The 11,677-nt window shown below is 44.2% G+C and overlaps 1 protein-coding gene across 1 annotated transcript in view; it reads left to right on the top strand.

The window, feature by feature from the left end:
* The first annotated feature begins 516 nt into the window (after positions 1 to 516).
* The window catches only part of kcmf1 (potassium channel modulatory factor 1), a 138,545-nt gene continuing 127,384 nt past the window's right edge, over positions 517 to 11,677 (top strand). The window contains exon 1 of the mRNA XM_070880336.1: positions 517 to 622. Within this exon, the coding sequence (XP_070736437.1) occupies positions 607 to 622 (16 nt within the window). The 5' untranslated portion in view covers positions 517 to 606. The remainder of the gene's footprint in view (positions 623 to 11,677) is intronic.

Below are 11,677 nucleotides of genomic sequence, written 5' to 3'. Positions count from 1 at the left end.
TGTACTCACCTCAAATCCATTGATACCCAGCAGCAGACCCGCCCAGGACTCAGGGAATTACGCTGACGCAAAGCAGTGACTGTGCAGTCCCCACTGTATCAGCTGCACGGTGACGTCGTGAAGTGATAGAGCATCAACCAATAAAGCTTGACCCAGCCGGCGTGCGCGCTCTCGCGCACTTCGGACGACGATGCGTCGGGGTGGGTCGGCAGGGGCGTGTGCGTGGCTTCTGTGTGTGCGCGTGCGTGCGCGCGCGCGCGGGCTCGAGCGGTGGCGCCCGTTTGCGTCCTCGCTGAGGAGACGGCGTCAGATACGATACAGTCCACGCGGCTCGCGCGCCCGCCCGCCCCGCGCGCTCCGAGTGTGAGGAAAGTCAGAGAGCGAAAAAAAAAAATCTTACCGACCGACCAACCGAGCGAGCCGAGCAACAGGAGCGACGGTCGCTCCTCCTCCATTCCCCCCCACCCCTTCCTCCCTCCCCTCCCGGCACACAGCAGCAGCCACTTCCAGCTTCATGACCGTTTGGCCCGGTAGTTGTCGTTGTCGGAGCCCGGTGTTGAGACGCTGCGTGGGAGCCCGCGGGGCCGCTGTAACCGTGCGTGTAGGATGTCCCGACATGAAGGTGAGTGAGAAACTGAGGCGAGAGGCCCGGCGGAGCAGGCCGCTGCCGTCGGCCTCTGCTCTGTGTGTGTGTGCGATCAGGGAGCCGCCATGGCCGCTAGGCCCCAGGGTGCGAGGCCGTGCCCTGGCTGTGTGGTGGGGAGAAAGAGAGAGAGCGAGGGAAAGGAAAGGCCGCTCCCCGGTTGCTGTGGCGGCGGGGCGGGTCCTGTCCTGTTTTGATTTTCGGCCCAGCGAGGCCCTGGTTGAGCCCGGGTATCGCTGAACGCCCGCCCCCACCCCCCTTCTCCTCCTCCATGGGCCTTGTCCCTCCCTCTCCCGGCTCCGAATGATTGCAGTGTCATCAAGGTGGCCGGCGGTTCGCTGCGGCCTGTGGCAGGCTGCGGGCCTACTCCGGGAGGCCAGCGCTGCCTCCTGCCTCCGACCCAGGCTGAGCTGACAGCTCCACACCGGGGAGGAAAGCAGGCTGAGAGTACAGAGTTGCGCTGCGCCCAGGGCTTTGGGAGCTACCGATTTGTAGGCCTCGGGGCAGTGGGGTCGGGCAGTGTTGGATCCCCATTAGTGCAGAGCCTGAAAGTCAGTCACAAATTATATTTAATTATAAAGTAAAGTCCCCCTCTCCCGATGAGGGGTTGGGGGGGGGGGGGGGGAGTTACCGGTGAATAACTCGATGAGGAGCCGGACATGGCGACAGTTCATTAAACTTTCTGTCAAAACACAAGCCTCCAATGCTGCAGGAGCCCAGTTAGATGTTAGGTGGCTAGTTGGGCAGTATAGAGATGACACTTTATTTATTTTGTTTTTAGAAAGCGAATGTGAAAAAAATCGTCCTAAATTTTGTGACTTCTGCACATTTGAGCAACTTTTCCAACCTGTGCACATTAGGAAAGTATAATTGTGACCAACTTTTTGTGTAGGATTTGCACATGAGGAAGTATAATATTGACAAACTTTTCAACCTGTGCAGAATTCGAAGATGTGATAAAAGTTTCAGTGTTTGGGGTTATTAAAGTTTTGAGTTATGCATTTTGAAGGCCCGTTGTGTAATGAGGTAACTTCAAAACTATTAATTTCACAGCAGAAAATGCTGGAAACGCTCAGATCATTTAGCATCTGTGGGGAAACAAACGCATTTATATGTGTGTGTGTGTGTGTGTTGTATATATATTCTATATATATTTGTATGTAAATGTGTTAGTTCACCCCACAGATGTTTCTTCAGATCCTTCCCCCCTCCCCCCCCCCCCCCCCCCCCCAGTTTGAGGAAAGGAGAATAAGCTGTGATAAAATACATGTTTTTTTGGAAGGAGTCTTTACTGTCGTGACTTTAGCGACATTTAGATGTGTTTTTGCCAGCTTTGATGCAACAGCAATCAACATTTGACTATAGAGCAGAGTGAACAGGAATTTGAGGATTTCCTTCACATGAAATAAGTTTTACCGGGAAAGGATCAAGATGTCCACGAAGTTGTTTGCTGGAACCCTAGAATATTTGCAGTAGAGACATTTGCTTTCATTGCAGTTAAGGTATCATCAAGTTACAAAACTATATGTTTTCTACAACAGCAGAAAAGTATTAAAAATTTTCAGTTTTGGGTACCAAAAATAAACCCTCAGCAACAGTCCACATAATATCCATAAACTTATTCATGAAAGTACTAGATAAGAGTAGTAAAGAAATGTACATTTCCAGTATAATTTGTTATAACTTGTGTTATTGCATGTGGTCTTGTCTGAACTTTTACATATTTGGCTAATATATTTTTATGCGATATCGTTACAACATGGAAACAGACCACTTGACCCAGGCTATGTTGGCGGTTTACCTTCCACGTGGACAAAAAAGTTCTAATCGCATTTATACCATTATCCTCACAATACTGACGAAGTTTCACCTGCCCTCTGTTCTAAATCTCTTGCATTTAATGTTGTATCTATGGCCCCTCGTTCTTGACCCCATAACTACTGGAACAGTTTGCTTATATCCATCCTATTCCATCCTTTTGTAATTTTAAACACTTCTACCATATTGTCCCGTTAGCTTTATTGTTCTAGCAAAAAAAGTCAAAACTTTACAAGTCTTTCTTGGTATTTGTATTTACTCATCAGAGCTATGGATATGGTCAATGTTCCTGTTAAGCTGCACGACCGCGCAGTGGTCTGGAGCACCCGTGCAGGCTGCTCGCCGGCTTTTCAATTGGAATAATCGCAAATGCGCGAACATTTGAAAGGGCTGCACAGTCACTTAGGGGTCGCACCCCCCCCTCCCCCCCCCCTCCCCCCCTCTCCCCCCCCCCCCCCCCAAAAAAAAATGACAGGGAACATTGGACGTGGCTACTCAGTTTCTTTAAGAGAATGGCCATGATAAAAATCCTCCATTGGCCTTGTTGGAGGCTCCCCACTAAAGCCTTTAATAGTGACCCAATACTGAGATTTCATTATCATTACAGTGCTTTGTTTCTAACACGGTTGAGCTTAATCTGTGAAAATGTCTGTCGGTAGGAAGGATCCTGTTGGTAAAATAATCTTGAGAAGACTCTGAAATTTATGTAATGTGCAGTTTTTTAAAAAAGAAACACATTGCCTTGGTACTTTACATTTCTTCAATATTCATTCAGCACTTTTACTGGTATGGATATTATATGGACTATTGCTGAGGGTTTCTTGCATGAAACCTGATACTGAAAATTAAGTTATAACTTTCTGTTGTCATATCCACCTATAATTTTGTAACCTAGCAATACCTTAATTGCATTAATGATAAAAATGTATCTGCATGTAAATTTTAAACTGTATAGTCAATTGAGATTCTTTTGGCTATCTCTGGACTGTAGGCTAATGCTGATAATTGTTACATTACAGGACGCTATTAATCCTGTTGGTGTATTTTTTCTGCTGGGGACAACTGTTTCAAAACAACCCACAAATTTTCTGTAACGATTCATGACTGCACATTACGATGTGGCAATTAATTAGAATTATTAGCTTTTATATATTTTAGAATTTTACTATCTGATGAAATCACTTATGACTTGCATTTTAACTCCATCAAAACTTTCAATTTGAGAAGAGAGATTTGAATGCTGAAAATGTTGACTCCATTTACATGCAATAGTTCCAGTTGTATTCAGTCTGAATGCTACATACTAATTTTTAATGAGTACTTCATATTCTTTTAAAGGAGTGCAGGGTGAGGAATATCCCATTTAATTTTCAAAATTATGGAGAAGGACTCTGGGGGAGGGGCACAATTATTAAGAAAAAAATGAGCTAAAAAATGATCTATTTAAGTTATAATGGAAAATTGAGGTTAAGTTGGCTGGTTTTTATGGCTGTTATGTTCTTTGGCCAATTATCCTCAGTGCTCCATTACCATCCACAAGTAAGTTTGTTGCTGCAATTTAACTGTAACTATGAAATGCTTGAGAAAATTAGTTTTTTTTCCCCATATTTCCGTGTTCAAGATAGATGCACATTCATGTACTGATGATCCAATGTAAAGTGCAGCTGTTTATATTTCTAGTTGGGTTGGAGCCAGTTGGTACCTATGATTGTTCATGGTTGTGATGCAGTAAAACAGAAATGAGGTGATAGTTGTTTCACAAATGAAGACAGGAGCAATGTTTCTTATATCTTTGTTATAATATCTGATGATGAGACGGCATATTTATCAATATAAATGGCCAGTTTATCTATAACTGGGTTCATATTTCCATTCTAGTTTTGTTTATAGAGTGGTAGGTTTTTTTTGTGTACACGGAACAAGTTAAACCAGTTACAAGAACACATCACCTGGCTAAGCCACTAAGTACGATTCCTGCCACTGAACTGAGAGTTTTCAAATTGGAGGGAGGGCAGTTTCACCAGGGGATTTCTGGAGGTCTCCAATGTCATATTTATGTATTTTTTGTGTAATTATTAATTTAGCATGTTATTTCTGTCAGTGTATATACCAGTTAAACATCTGCAACTGTAGCATTGTTATCCTTTTGGATAGTTGATACTGTCTTTTAAATATTAGGACCAGGGACCCCAGGAATGTCTCAATGTTTGCAGAGAACCCCAGGAGTGTGTTAATATTTGCAGTATCCTTAGCGGTGTGGTAATGTTTGTAGCGGGGCTCCCTTACAGATGAAGTTTGAAAGTTCTGGCCAGTTCTATGCTTTGTCTTGCACTTGCGTACATCTAGCTGTTTCCCGCTTGGTGACATCATGCAAAAACGCAACGTCAGATTCCACATGTGTGCACATCACATCCAGCTCTACATCACCACAAGCTCTCTAGACCCCTTAGCTGCATCTGATTTGTCATGCTGCTTGTCCGACATAGCAGAAACTTTCTCCAATTAAATATTGGGGAGACCAAAACCATGTCTTCGGGCATTGCTACAAACTCCATTCCCTACTCACCCATTCCATCCCCTCCTTGTCCACTGTCTGAGGCTGGACCAAACCGTTCGCAACCTCGGCGTCCTATTTGACCCTGAGCTAAGCTTCCGATCCCTTAGCTTGTCCATCACCAAGATCAGCTATTTCCACCTCCGTAATATCACCCATCTTCCCCCCCCCCCCCCCCCGCGCATCAGCCCAACTGTTTCTGAAACCTCATCCATGCTTTTGTTACCTCCAGGTGCAACTATTCCAATCTCTTTCCTGGCTGGTCTCCCACCTTCTGTAAATTGGAGCTCATCCAAAGCACTGCTTTCTGTATCCTAACTTGCACCAAGTCCCATTCACCCATCATTCCTGTGCTTGCTAAACTACATTGGCTCCTGGTCCAACAATGCATCAAATTTAAAATTCTCATCCTTGTGTTCAAATCCATCCATGGCCGTGCTCCTCCAATCCTACAACCCTCCCAAAACTTTGTGTTCCTCCATTTTAGGCCTCTTGTGTATCCCAGATTTCCTTTGCCCCATCATTGGTGGCTGTGCCTTCTGTTGTCGAGGCCCTAAACACTGGAATTGGCACTTTAAAGCTCTCTGCCGCTCTACCTCTCCCTCTTCCCTTAAGACTCTCCTTAAACCCAAGTACCTGTCCTAATATCCTCTTAAGTGACTTGTTGGCAAATTTTGTTTGATAATGCTGCTGTGAAGTGCCTTGGGACATTAAAGGCACTATATAAATGCAATTTGTTGTAAGTGTTTTAACCATACCGTGCTGTGATTCCTTATTGGCTGCATTAGACTGATGCAACAGCCCTAATCCTTACTGGAAATGGCAGAAAAGTAAAGCTATGCATCTAAGTATGAATACAAATAGATCTAGGTAATGAAAATCTTAACTGGATCAAATCTGAGCCTGTATGTTTCAAGTCAGTTTATGATTCTATTTAAATATGTTGAATTTGACTGCAAACTCATAATACAGGCACCTTTTTTTTTAAAGCAATCTTTAGTAATAGAAACTTGCTTTAAAAAAAAAAAGTTTTCTTAAGTTATCCCAGTCTCAGGTTCTGTATGATGGATATAACTTTTTAATTCAGATTGGCATATATTGTGGAGTCAGTAGAATTTGTCAACTGGTGGTCAAGTGAAACATTTCATATTTCATACACTTGAACTAAGAATATCAAGCAGTACATTTATAAATATTATCCTTCCACACCTGAATTGTTCTTTATTTAGCGAGAGCCTAGCCAGTTAGGCAAGAGAGTGGACATTTGTTCTAAGTCATTGATGCAAATGAAAAACGTTCATCAACTATACTGAAATAGACTGGATAATTATGTTTGCAGTATGTTTTGTTGTTTTAATTTGCAGAAAATAAATTCAACCTGAACACATTTCACCAAATAATAAAAAAACAACCAACAAACTAGGAAGAATTAAAACTATTCCTAACTCTATGGTCTCCCGTTCGTTATAAAAATCATTCGGGTTTAGGCTACTCTTCATTATCTCGTTAAATTAGATCACAGCTTACTTTTTGTTTTGCCCTTTGTATCAATTTTTAAAAAATGTTAAGTTTGTAGCATTTCTCATAACTATCCATGACCCAAATATCTTTTCAGTGCAAAAAAATTTTCATCCGGCTTTTTATAATGGATCATTTCTCACTCTATTTATTGGCGATACAGTTTTTTGAATGTTTTAACATAGGTGCAACTTAGGGAATGGGGTCGGGAGGGAATACAATGATAAAGTGCGAAAGAAACCAACATTTTCCTGCACTTTGGCCAAAAAATTGGGATGTCATATGTGACTAAATGGCAATTTGTAAAAATGGGGAAGTTCTTAAATTGGTTTGTAATAAATCACTAATTTTATACTCCAGAAACGGCCCCGCGAGCCTGATCCGCCAAGTTGGGTAGATGAATTTAAGATACAGATCAGCCATGATCTAATTGAATGGCGAAACAGGCTCGAGGGGCTGAATGGCTTATTCTTCCTATGTTCATACAATGACTTGTTTCCAATAGTATTGCAATTTTCTGTTTTACAGGTATTTGCATAATTCAATCTTTAAAAAAAAATGGTGGGATGTGATGTTGTTTTCTCAGTCTTCCCAGGCAGGAATCAAAATAAAATCACGCTTGTCTAGTTCGTCAAATCGCTCGCATGAAAATTCTCTCCATCAGTGTTTTAAAATGTGCATTTAGCTGGTTATCAATGTAAATGTGATTCGGCAGCACTGTGAATGTTGTGCTGTGTAAAAACGATCAATGTGCACGTTAAAGCTATAATCACCACAAAACAATCTGATTTTGAAAAGTGGGTTTCTGTGACAAGATAATAATTGGAGTAGCATCATATAGTGAATGAAGCTTGAATGGTTTATAATAGTCACCTGAACCCTGAGGTCAGATAAGAGTCTTGAAAACACACCTAGATATGTGCAAGGCAGAAAGCTTAAAGTTTTTGAGCAAGCAACATACAAACAAGTAGCATACTCTTCATGAGCTTCACTCACCCAGATTTTCTGGCATAAATGATGCTATACTAAGCATAGAGATCAACAAATATCAAGAGGACATGTGTGAGCTCTGTTGACTATCAATGATGGAGTCATGCTATCTTAAACAAAACAGCATACCTGCAAATGCTGGGTGGGTTTACTTTCCTCAAATTGTAGATGTTTGCTGAAGTATTTTAGTTAATGGAGTGCTTATCTAGTTGGGTGGCACCTGGATATTGGTGGAGTAAGAAGTTTTGGGTGTTTTAAAATCACTATCATTGATTCTAGAGGGACCTAACTAATCCAAATACATGCATCTTACTATATAATGGCCTGGAGTATGCTATCTTGTAGCATGCCCGGTTTGTTAGATTTTTTCACTTTTCAGCTCAAAACGTTTGGGCCACAAATTGCTAGAAGTGTGAGCTGACAGGACAAGCACTCTTGTCTCCATAAACAATGAGATTTAAAGATAGAGACAGAAACACAGGAACGACGGAGAAGGAAATGCGGCGAATTCGAGTCAAGTTAGGTACAGAAAGAGAAATAAAGAGGAGGAAAGAAAGATTGGATTAAGAGAGAGAGGAAAAGTAATACATTTAAAAGTTGTAAAAATTTAAAAAACCTCAGAACAATTTACTATCTGCAGGAATGAGACTCCACAGTTTGAATTGTTCCCTTTGTGCGCGAGTGAAGTTGAGTGGCATAACAGGAGCATAAATCTCGTCATTATTCAGTACCAACCCTAACTTTCTGTGGCGAGTTTAATATGTTTTAACAGCGCAAGTGCAGCAATTTGACAGTGAGCTCCCATTTTCGTAATGGCGGAGTGTTGCAAATTATCCAGCAATTTATGGCGATTTGCAGCTCATTGCTGTGTTTTTTGCCGACTAATGGTGTGTGCATTAAACTCGCCTTTATTTTGCCAGCAAATTCTGGACAATTGTAAGTGTTCAAAATGCCAATATTTAACATTTTATAAACCAATATGAGCCTTGTGATCCTTATAAAATACTTACAAAACACACTTTTTGGATTGTCCAAAAGCTGCTATGCAGATATATTCAGTTGTAATGAACTGAAGTCTCATTGTACTCCAAAATATCAAATTAAAAAATTAATCTTTGACCTTATCAGATGCCCTGAGAAGGTCCTACTGGACGGATTAAATGAATATGCTTTAATTTAAATGATTTTACTGAATATATAAATATCTGTTACTTTTCAGTATCCTGGATATTCTCTCTCCCAAACTCCGATTTACCTGATCAATGTGCTTATGACAGCCATTGCGATGAGCCTAGAAGATTAAAGTAGCACATTATGAGCAATGAATTACTTGTTCTTGATAGATGGGGCTGCGGAATGGATCATTGGGACGACATTTCTATTTAACTCATTTATTTCCCTCCTGTCCTCTCTTGGTGGTGTCAGTCTCTTGTTGGGGAATTTTCTGTTCTTTGTCCAAATGGCCTTCATGTGGTTGAATATCCTGACAACATTTGCACATGAGGCATCACGCATAAGCAAGATTCTGTCCTCGTCCGATGTCAGCAGACACGTACGCACACTTAGAGGTGTTGCTGGATAGTGTTTTCCAGTCCTGATCTGAGTCCTAAGGCCAATTGAAGCTACATTTTCCATAAAAGAAAGCCAATGGTGTGTTTCAGGTAAGAAGAATGTAGTATCATTTAGTATTGTGGAGACTGGCCAGAGATAAGATTATCATGGGATTCAAGTATAATCCATGAATCTTGTAGATGTAGCTATATTGACTATGATCTCCATTCTGAAATTGAATGTGTGAACCATGAAATTTCTGAGTACTTAATGCTGCAACGAGAACTGTTCTGTGGTGGTGCCTAGCTGTTTACCATATGGTGCCACATAACTGGGTGCAGTACTTCATTGGCAAAGACAAGTGTCTCAGCAGTACGACTAGATCTGCAAACCTGCTTCAGCATATATAAACCCTGCTTTTGAAAACAACAATGCTCCTTTGTTGGCTGAAGGTTGTAGCTATTTAATTTCCCGTAGCATTTTCTAATTAATGGAGATGGATTACATCCAGTGCTGTAGTGTGCATTGTGTTCTCTCGTTTTATTTTGCCTGTAAAATGTAATAATGCATAGATAACCAAATAGACGTTCTAACTAAGATTATAAGAAGCGAGGACTTACTAGACTGACCTCACTATATTGACAGAGGCCATTTCCTTCCCCCGCCCCCCCACCCCAAAAAAAAGCTAGGATGGACAGGAAGTAGTACCAATATAAACATTCTGATACAGACTAGTTGAATCCCTGACTTAAACACCTGCGATTCTGTTTTTGCAGTCAAGTAAAGCTAGGTTAATGTTGGGGTTGGTGCCTTTCCATCCTTGGCATAAGTAAAAAAAATAAAGCATAAAGTAAACTGGGATAGGACAATGCATAACCAGAGAATAGTCTACATAAACAAGTGTCATCACAATACTGCAGAATGGGCATGCTGTGAGAGGATCTACTTGTATGTTATCTCAGCACGTTTACTTCACTGAAATGGTTGCACTCTACTGGGAGCCTGCAAATTGCAAATATGCTAACTAAACTGGCAATGAAAGGAAGCCCAACAGTGCAGAAGTAGTGTAGGCATTAATTTTACTTGCCTCTACTCTTAACATTTGCTCTTTAAAGAAAAGGTAAGGGTGGAGGCGTAGTCATTTTGCATCCAGGTGGGCATTGTTTGTCTGTGATGAGACTTCAGTCAGTGAGTGCCTCCACGAACATCCTGTGCCATCTGTACCAGTTCTGAATGCTGCTCAGGAGTTTGATCTGGCAAAATTCAGCGCTGGAAAGGTGCAAAACAAGACTAGCGGCTTCTGAATTTTCATGCTTTGGATGTTGATCTGAGAAAATTCCAGTGGAGCAGCTTTTGAAGGTGCTTTTACATAAAGGCGTGCAGCCAAAAAGCAGGCACCTGTTCCTCCTACTCCTGTCGACTGCACTCTTTAATTTAAGCAACCTGTTATCCTGTAACTGACAGCATTGTAGACTCATAATGACCGATTTATGGTTGGGTTAAGGATGCCAAAGTAAAAGTGGGAGCCATTTTTGGGGGTCAGGTTTCGGACCGCGGCGAGAAAGGCGCAGCCCTGCGAACCATGCCTGAAAACGCTCAAAACCACGCACTAAAATTTTCCTTGGTATTTTCCCCGCTGCTGGAACGTTCCAGGTTGGTGCGGGGGGGGGGGGGGGGGGGGCGCTGGGAGCCAGGTTCCATCGCTGAAAACAGTGCTGGGCCCGCTGCACATGCGCACTAGAGTGTGCGTGCATGTGCAGTAGGTCCAGGCGCCCGAGGCTGTGTGGGAGGGTTCCGAAGCACGCCGCTCCTAGCCCTGGCTGAATGGGCTCACTGGGGTGGTGAAGATCACACTGGACCTCCCTCCTCTTGAGCTCCCACTCTGCACTCTCCCTTGCCACCACCACTCCCGGTCCCTCCACGTCCTCGGCGGGGCCCGCCCGCCCGGCATCTTGCTTTTGTCGGCCGGGCACGTTCAGCCTCTCCTCTTCTCCTCCTCTTCCCCTCCCCACCCCCCCCATCTCTCCGCTCCCCTCCCCACCCCCCCCATCTCTCCGCTACCCTCCCCACCCCCCCATCTCTCCGCTCCCCTCCCCACCCCCCCCATCTCTCCGCTCCCCTCCCCACCCCCCCCATCTCTCCGCTCCCCTCCCCACCCCCCCATCTCTCCCCTCCCCTCCCCTCCCCACCCCCCCATCTCTCCCCTCCCCTCCCCACCCCCCCATCTCTCCCCTCCCCTCCCCACCCCCCCATCTCTCCCCTCCCCTCCCCACCCCCCCATCTCTCCCCTCCCCTCCCCACCCCCCCATCTCTCCCCTCCCCTCCCCACCCTCCCATCTCTCCCCTCCCTCCCCACCCCCCATCTCTCCCCTCCCCTCCCCCATCTCTCCCCACCCCCCATCTCTCCCCTCCCCTCCCCACCCCCCCATCTCTCCCCTCCCCTCCCCACCCCCCCATCTCTCCCCTCCCCTCCCCTCCCCCCATCGCTCCCCTCCCCTCCCTCCCATCTCTCCCCTCCCCTCCCCACCCCCCATCTCTCCCCTCCCCTCCCACCCCCCCATCGCTTCTCTCCCCTCCCCACCCCCCCCATCTCTCCCCTCCCC

This window comes from Pristiophorus japonicus, chromosome 1 (assembly GCF_044704955.1).
Source record: "Pristiophorus japonicus isolate sPriJap1 chromosome 1, sPriJap1.hap1, whole genome shotgun sequence".
Classification (NCBI taxonomy): Eukaryota; Metazoa; Chordata; class Chondrichthyes; family Pristiophoridae; genus Pristiophorus; species Pristiophorus japonicus.
This window is presented reverse-complemented; position numbering and strand designations above follow the sequence as displayed.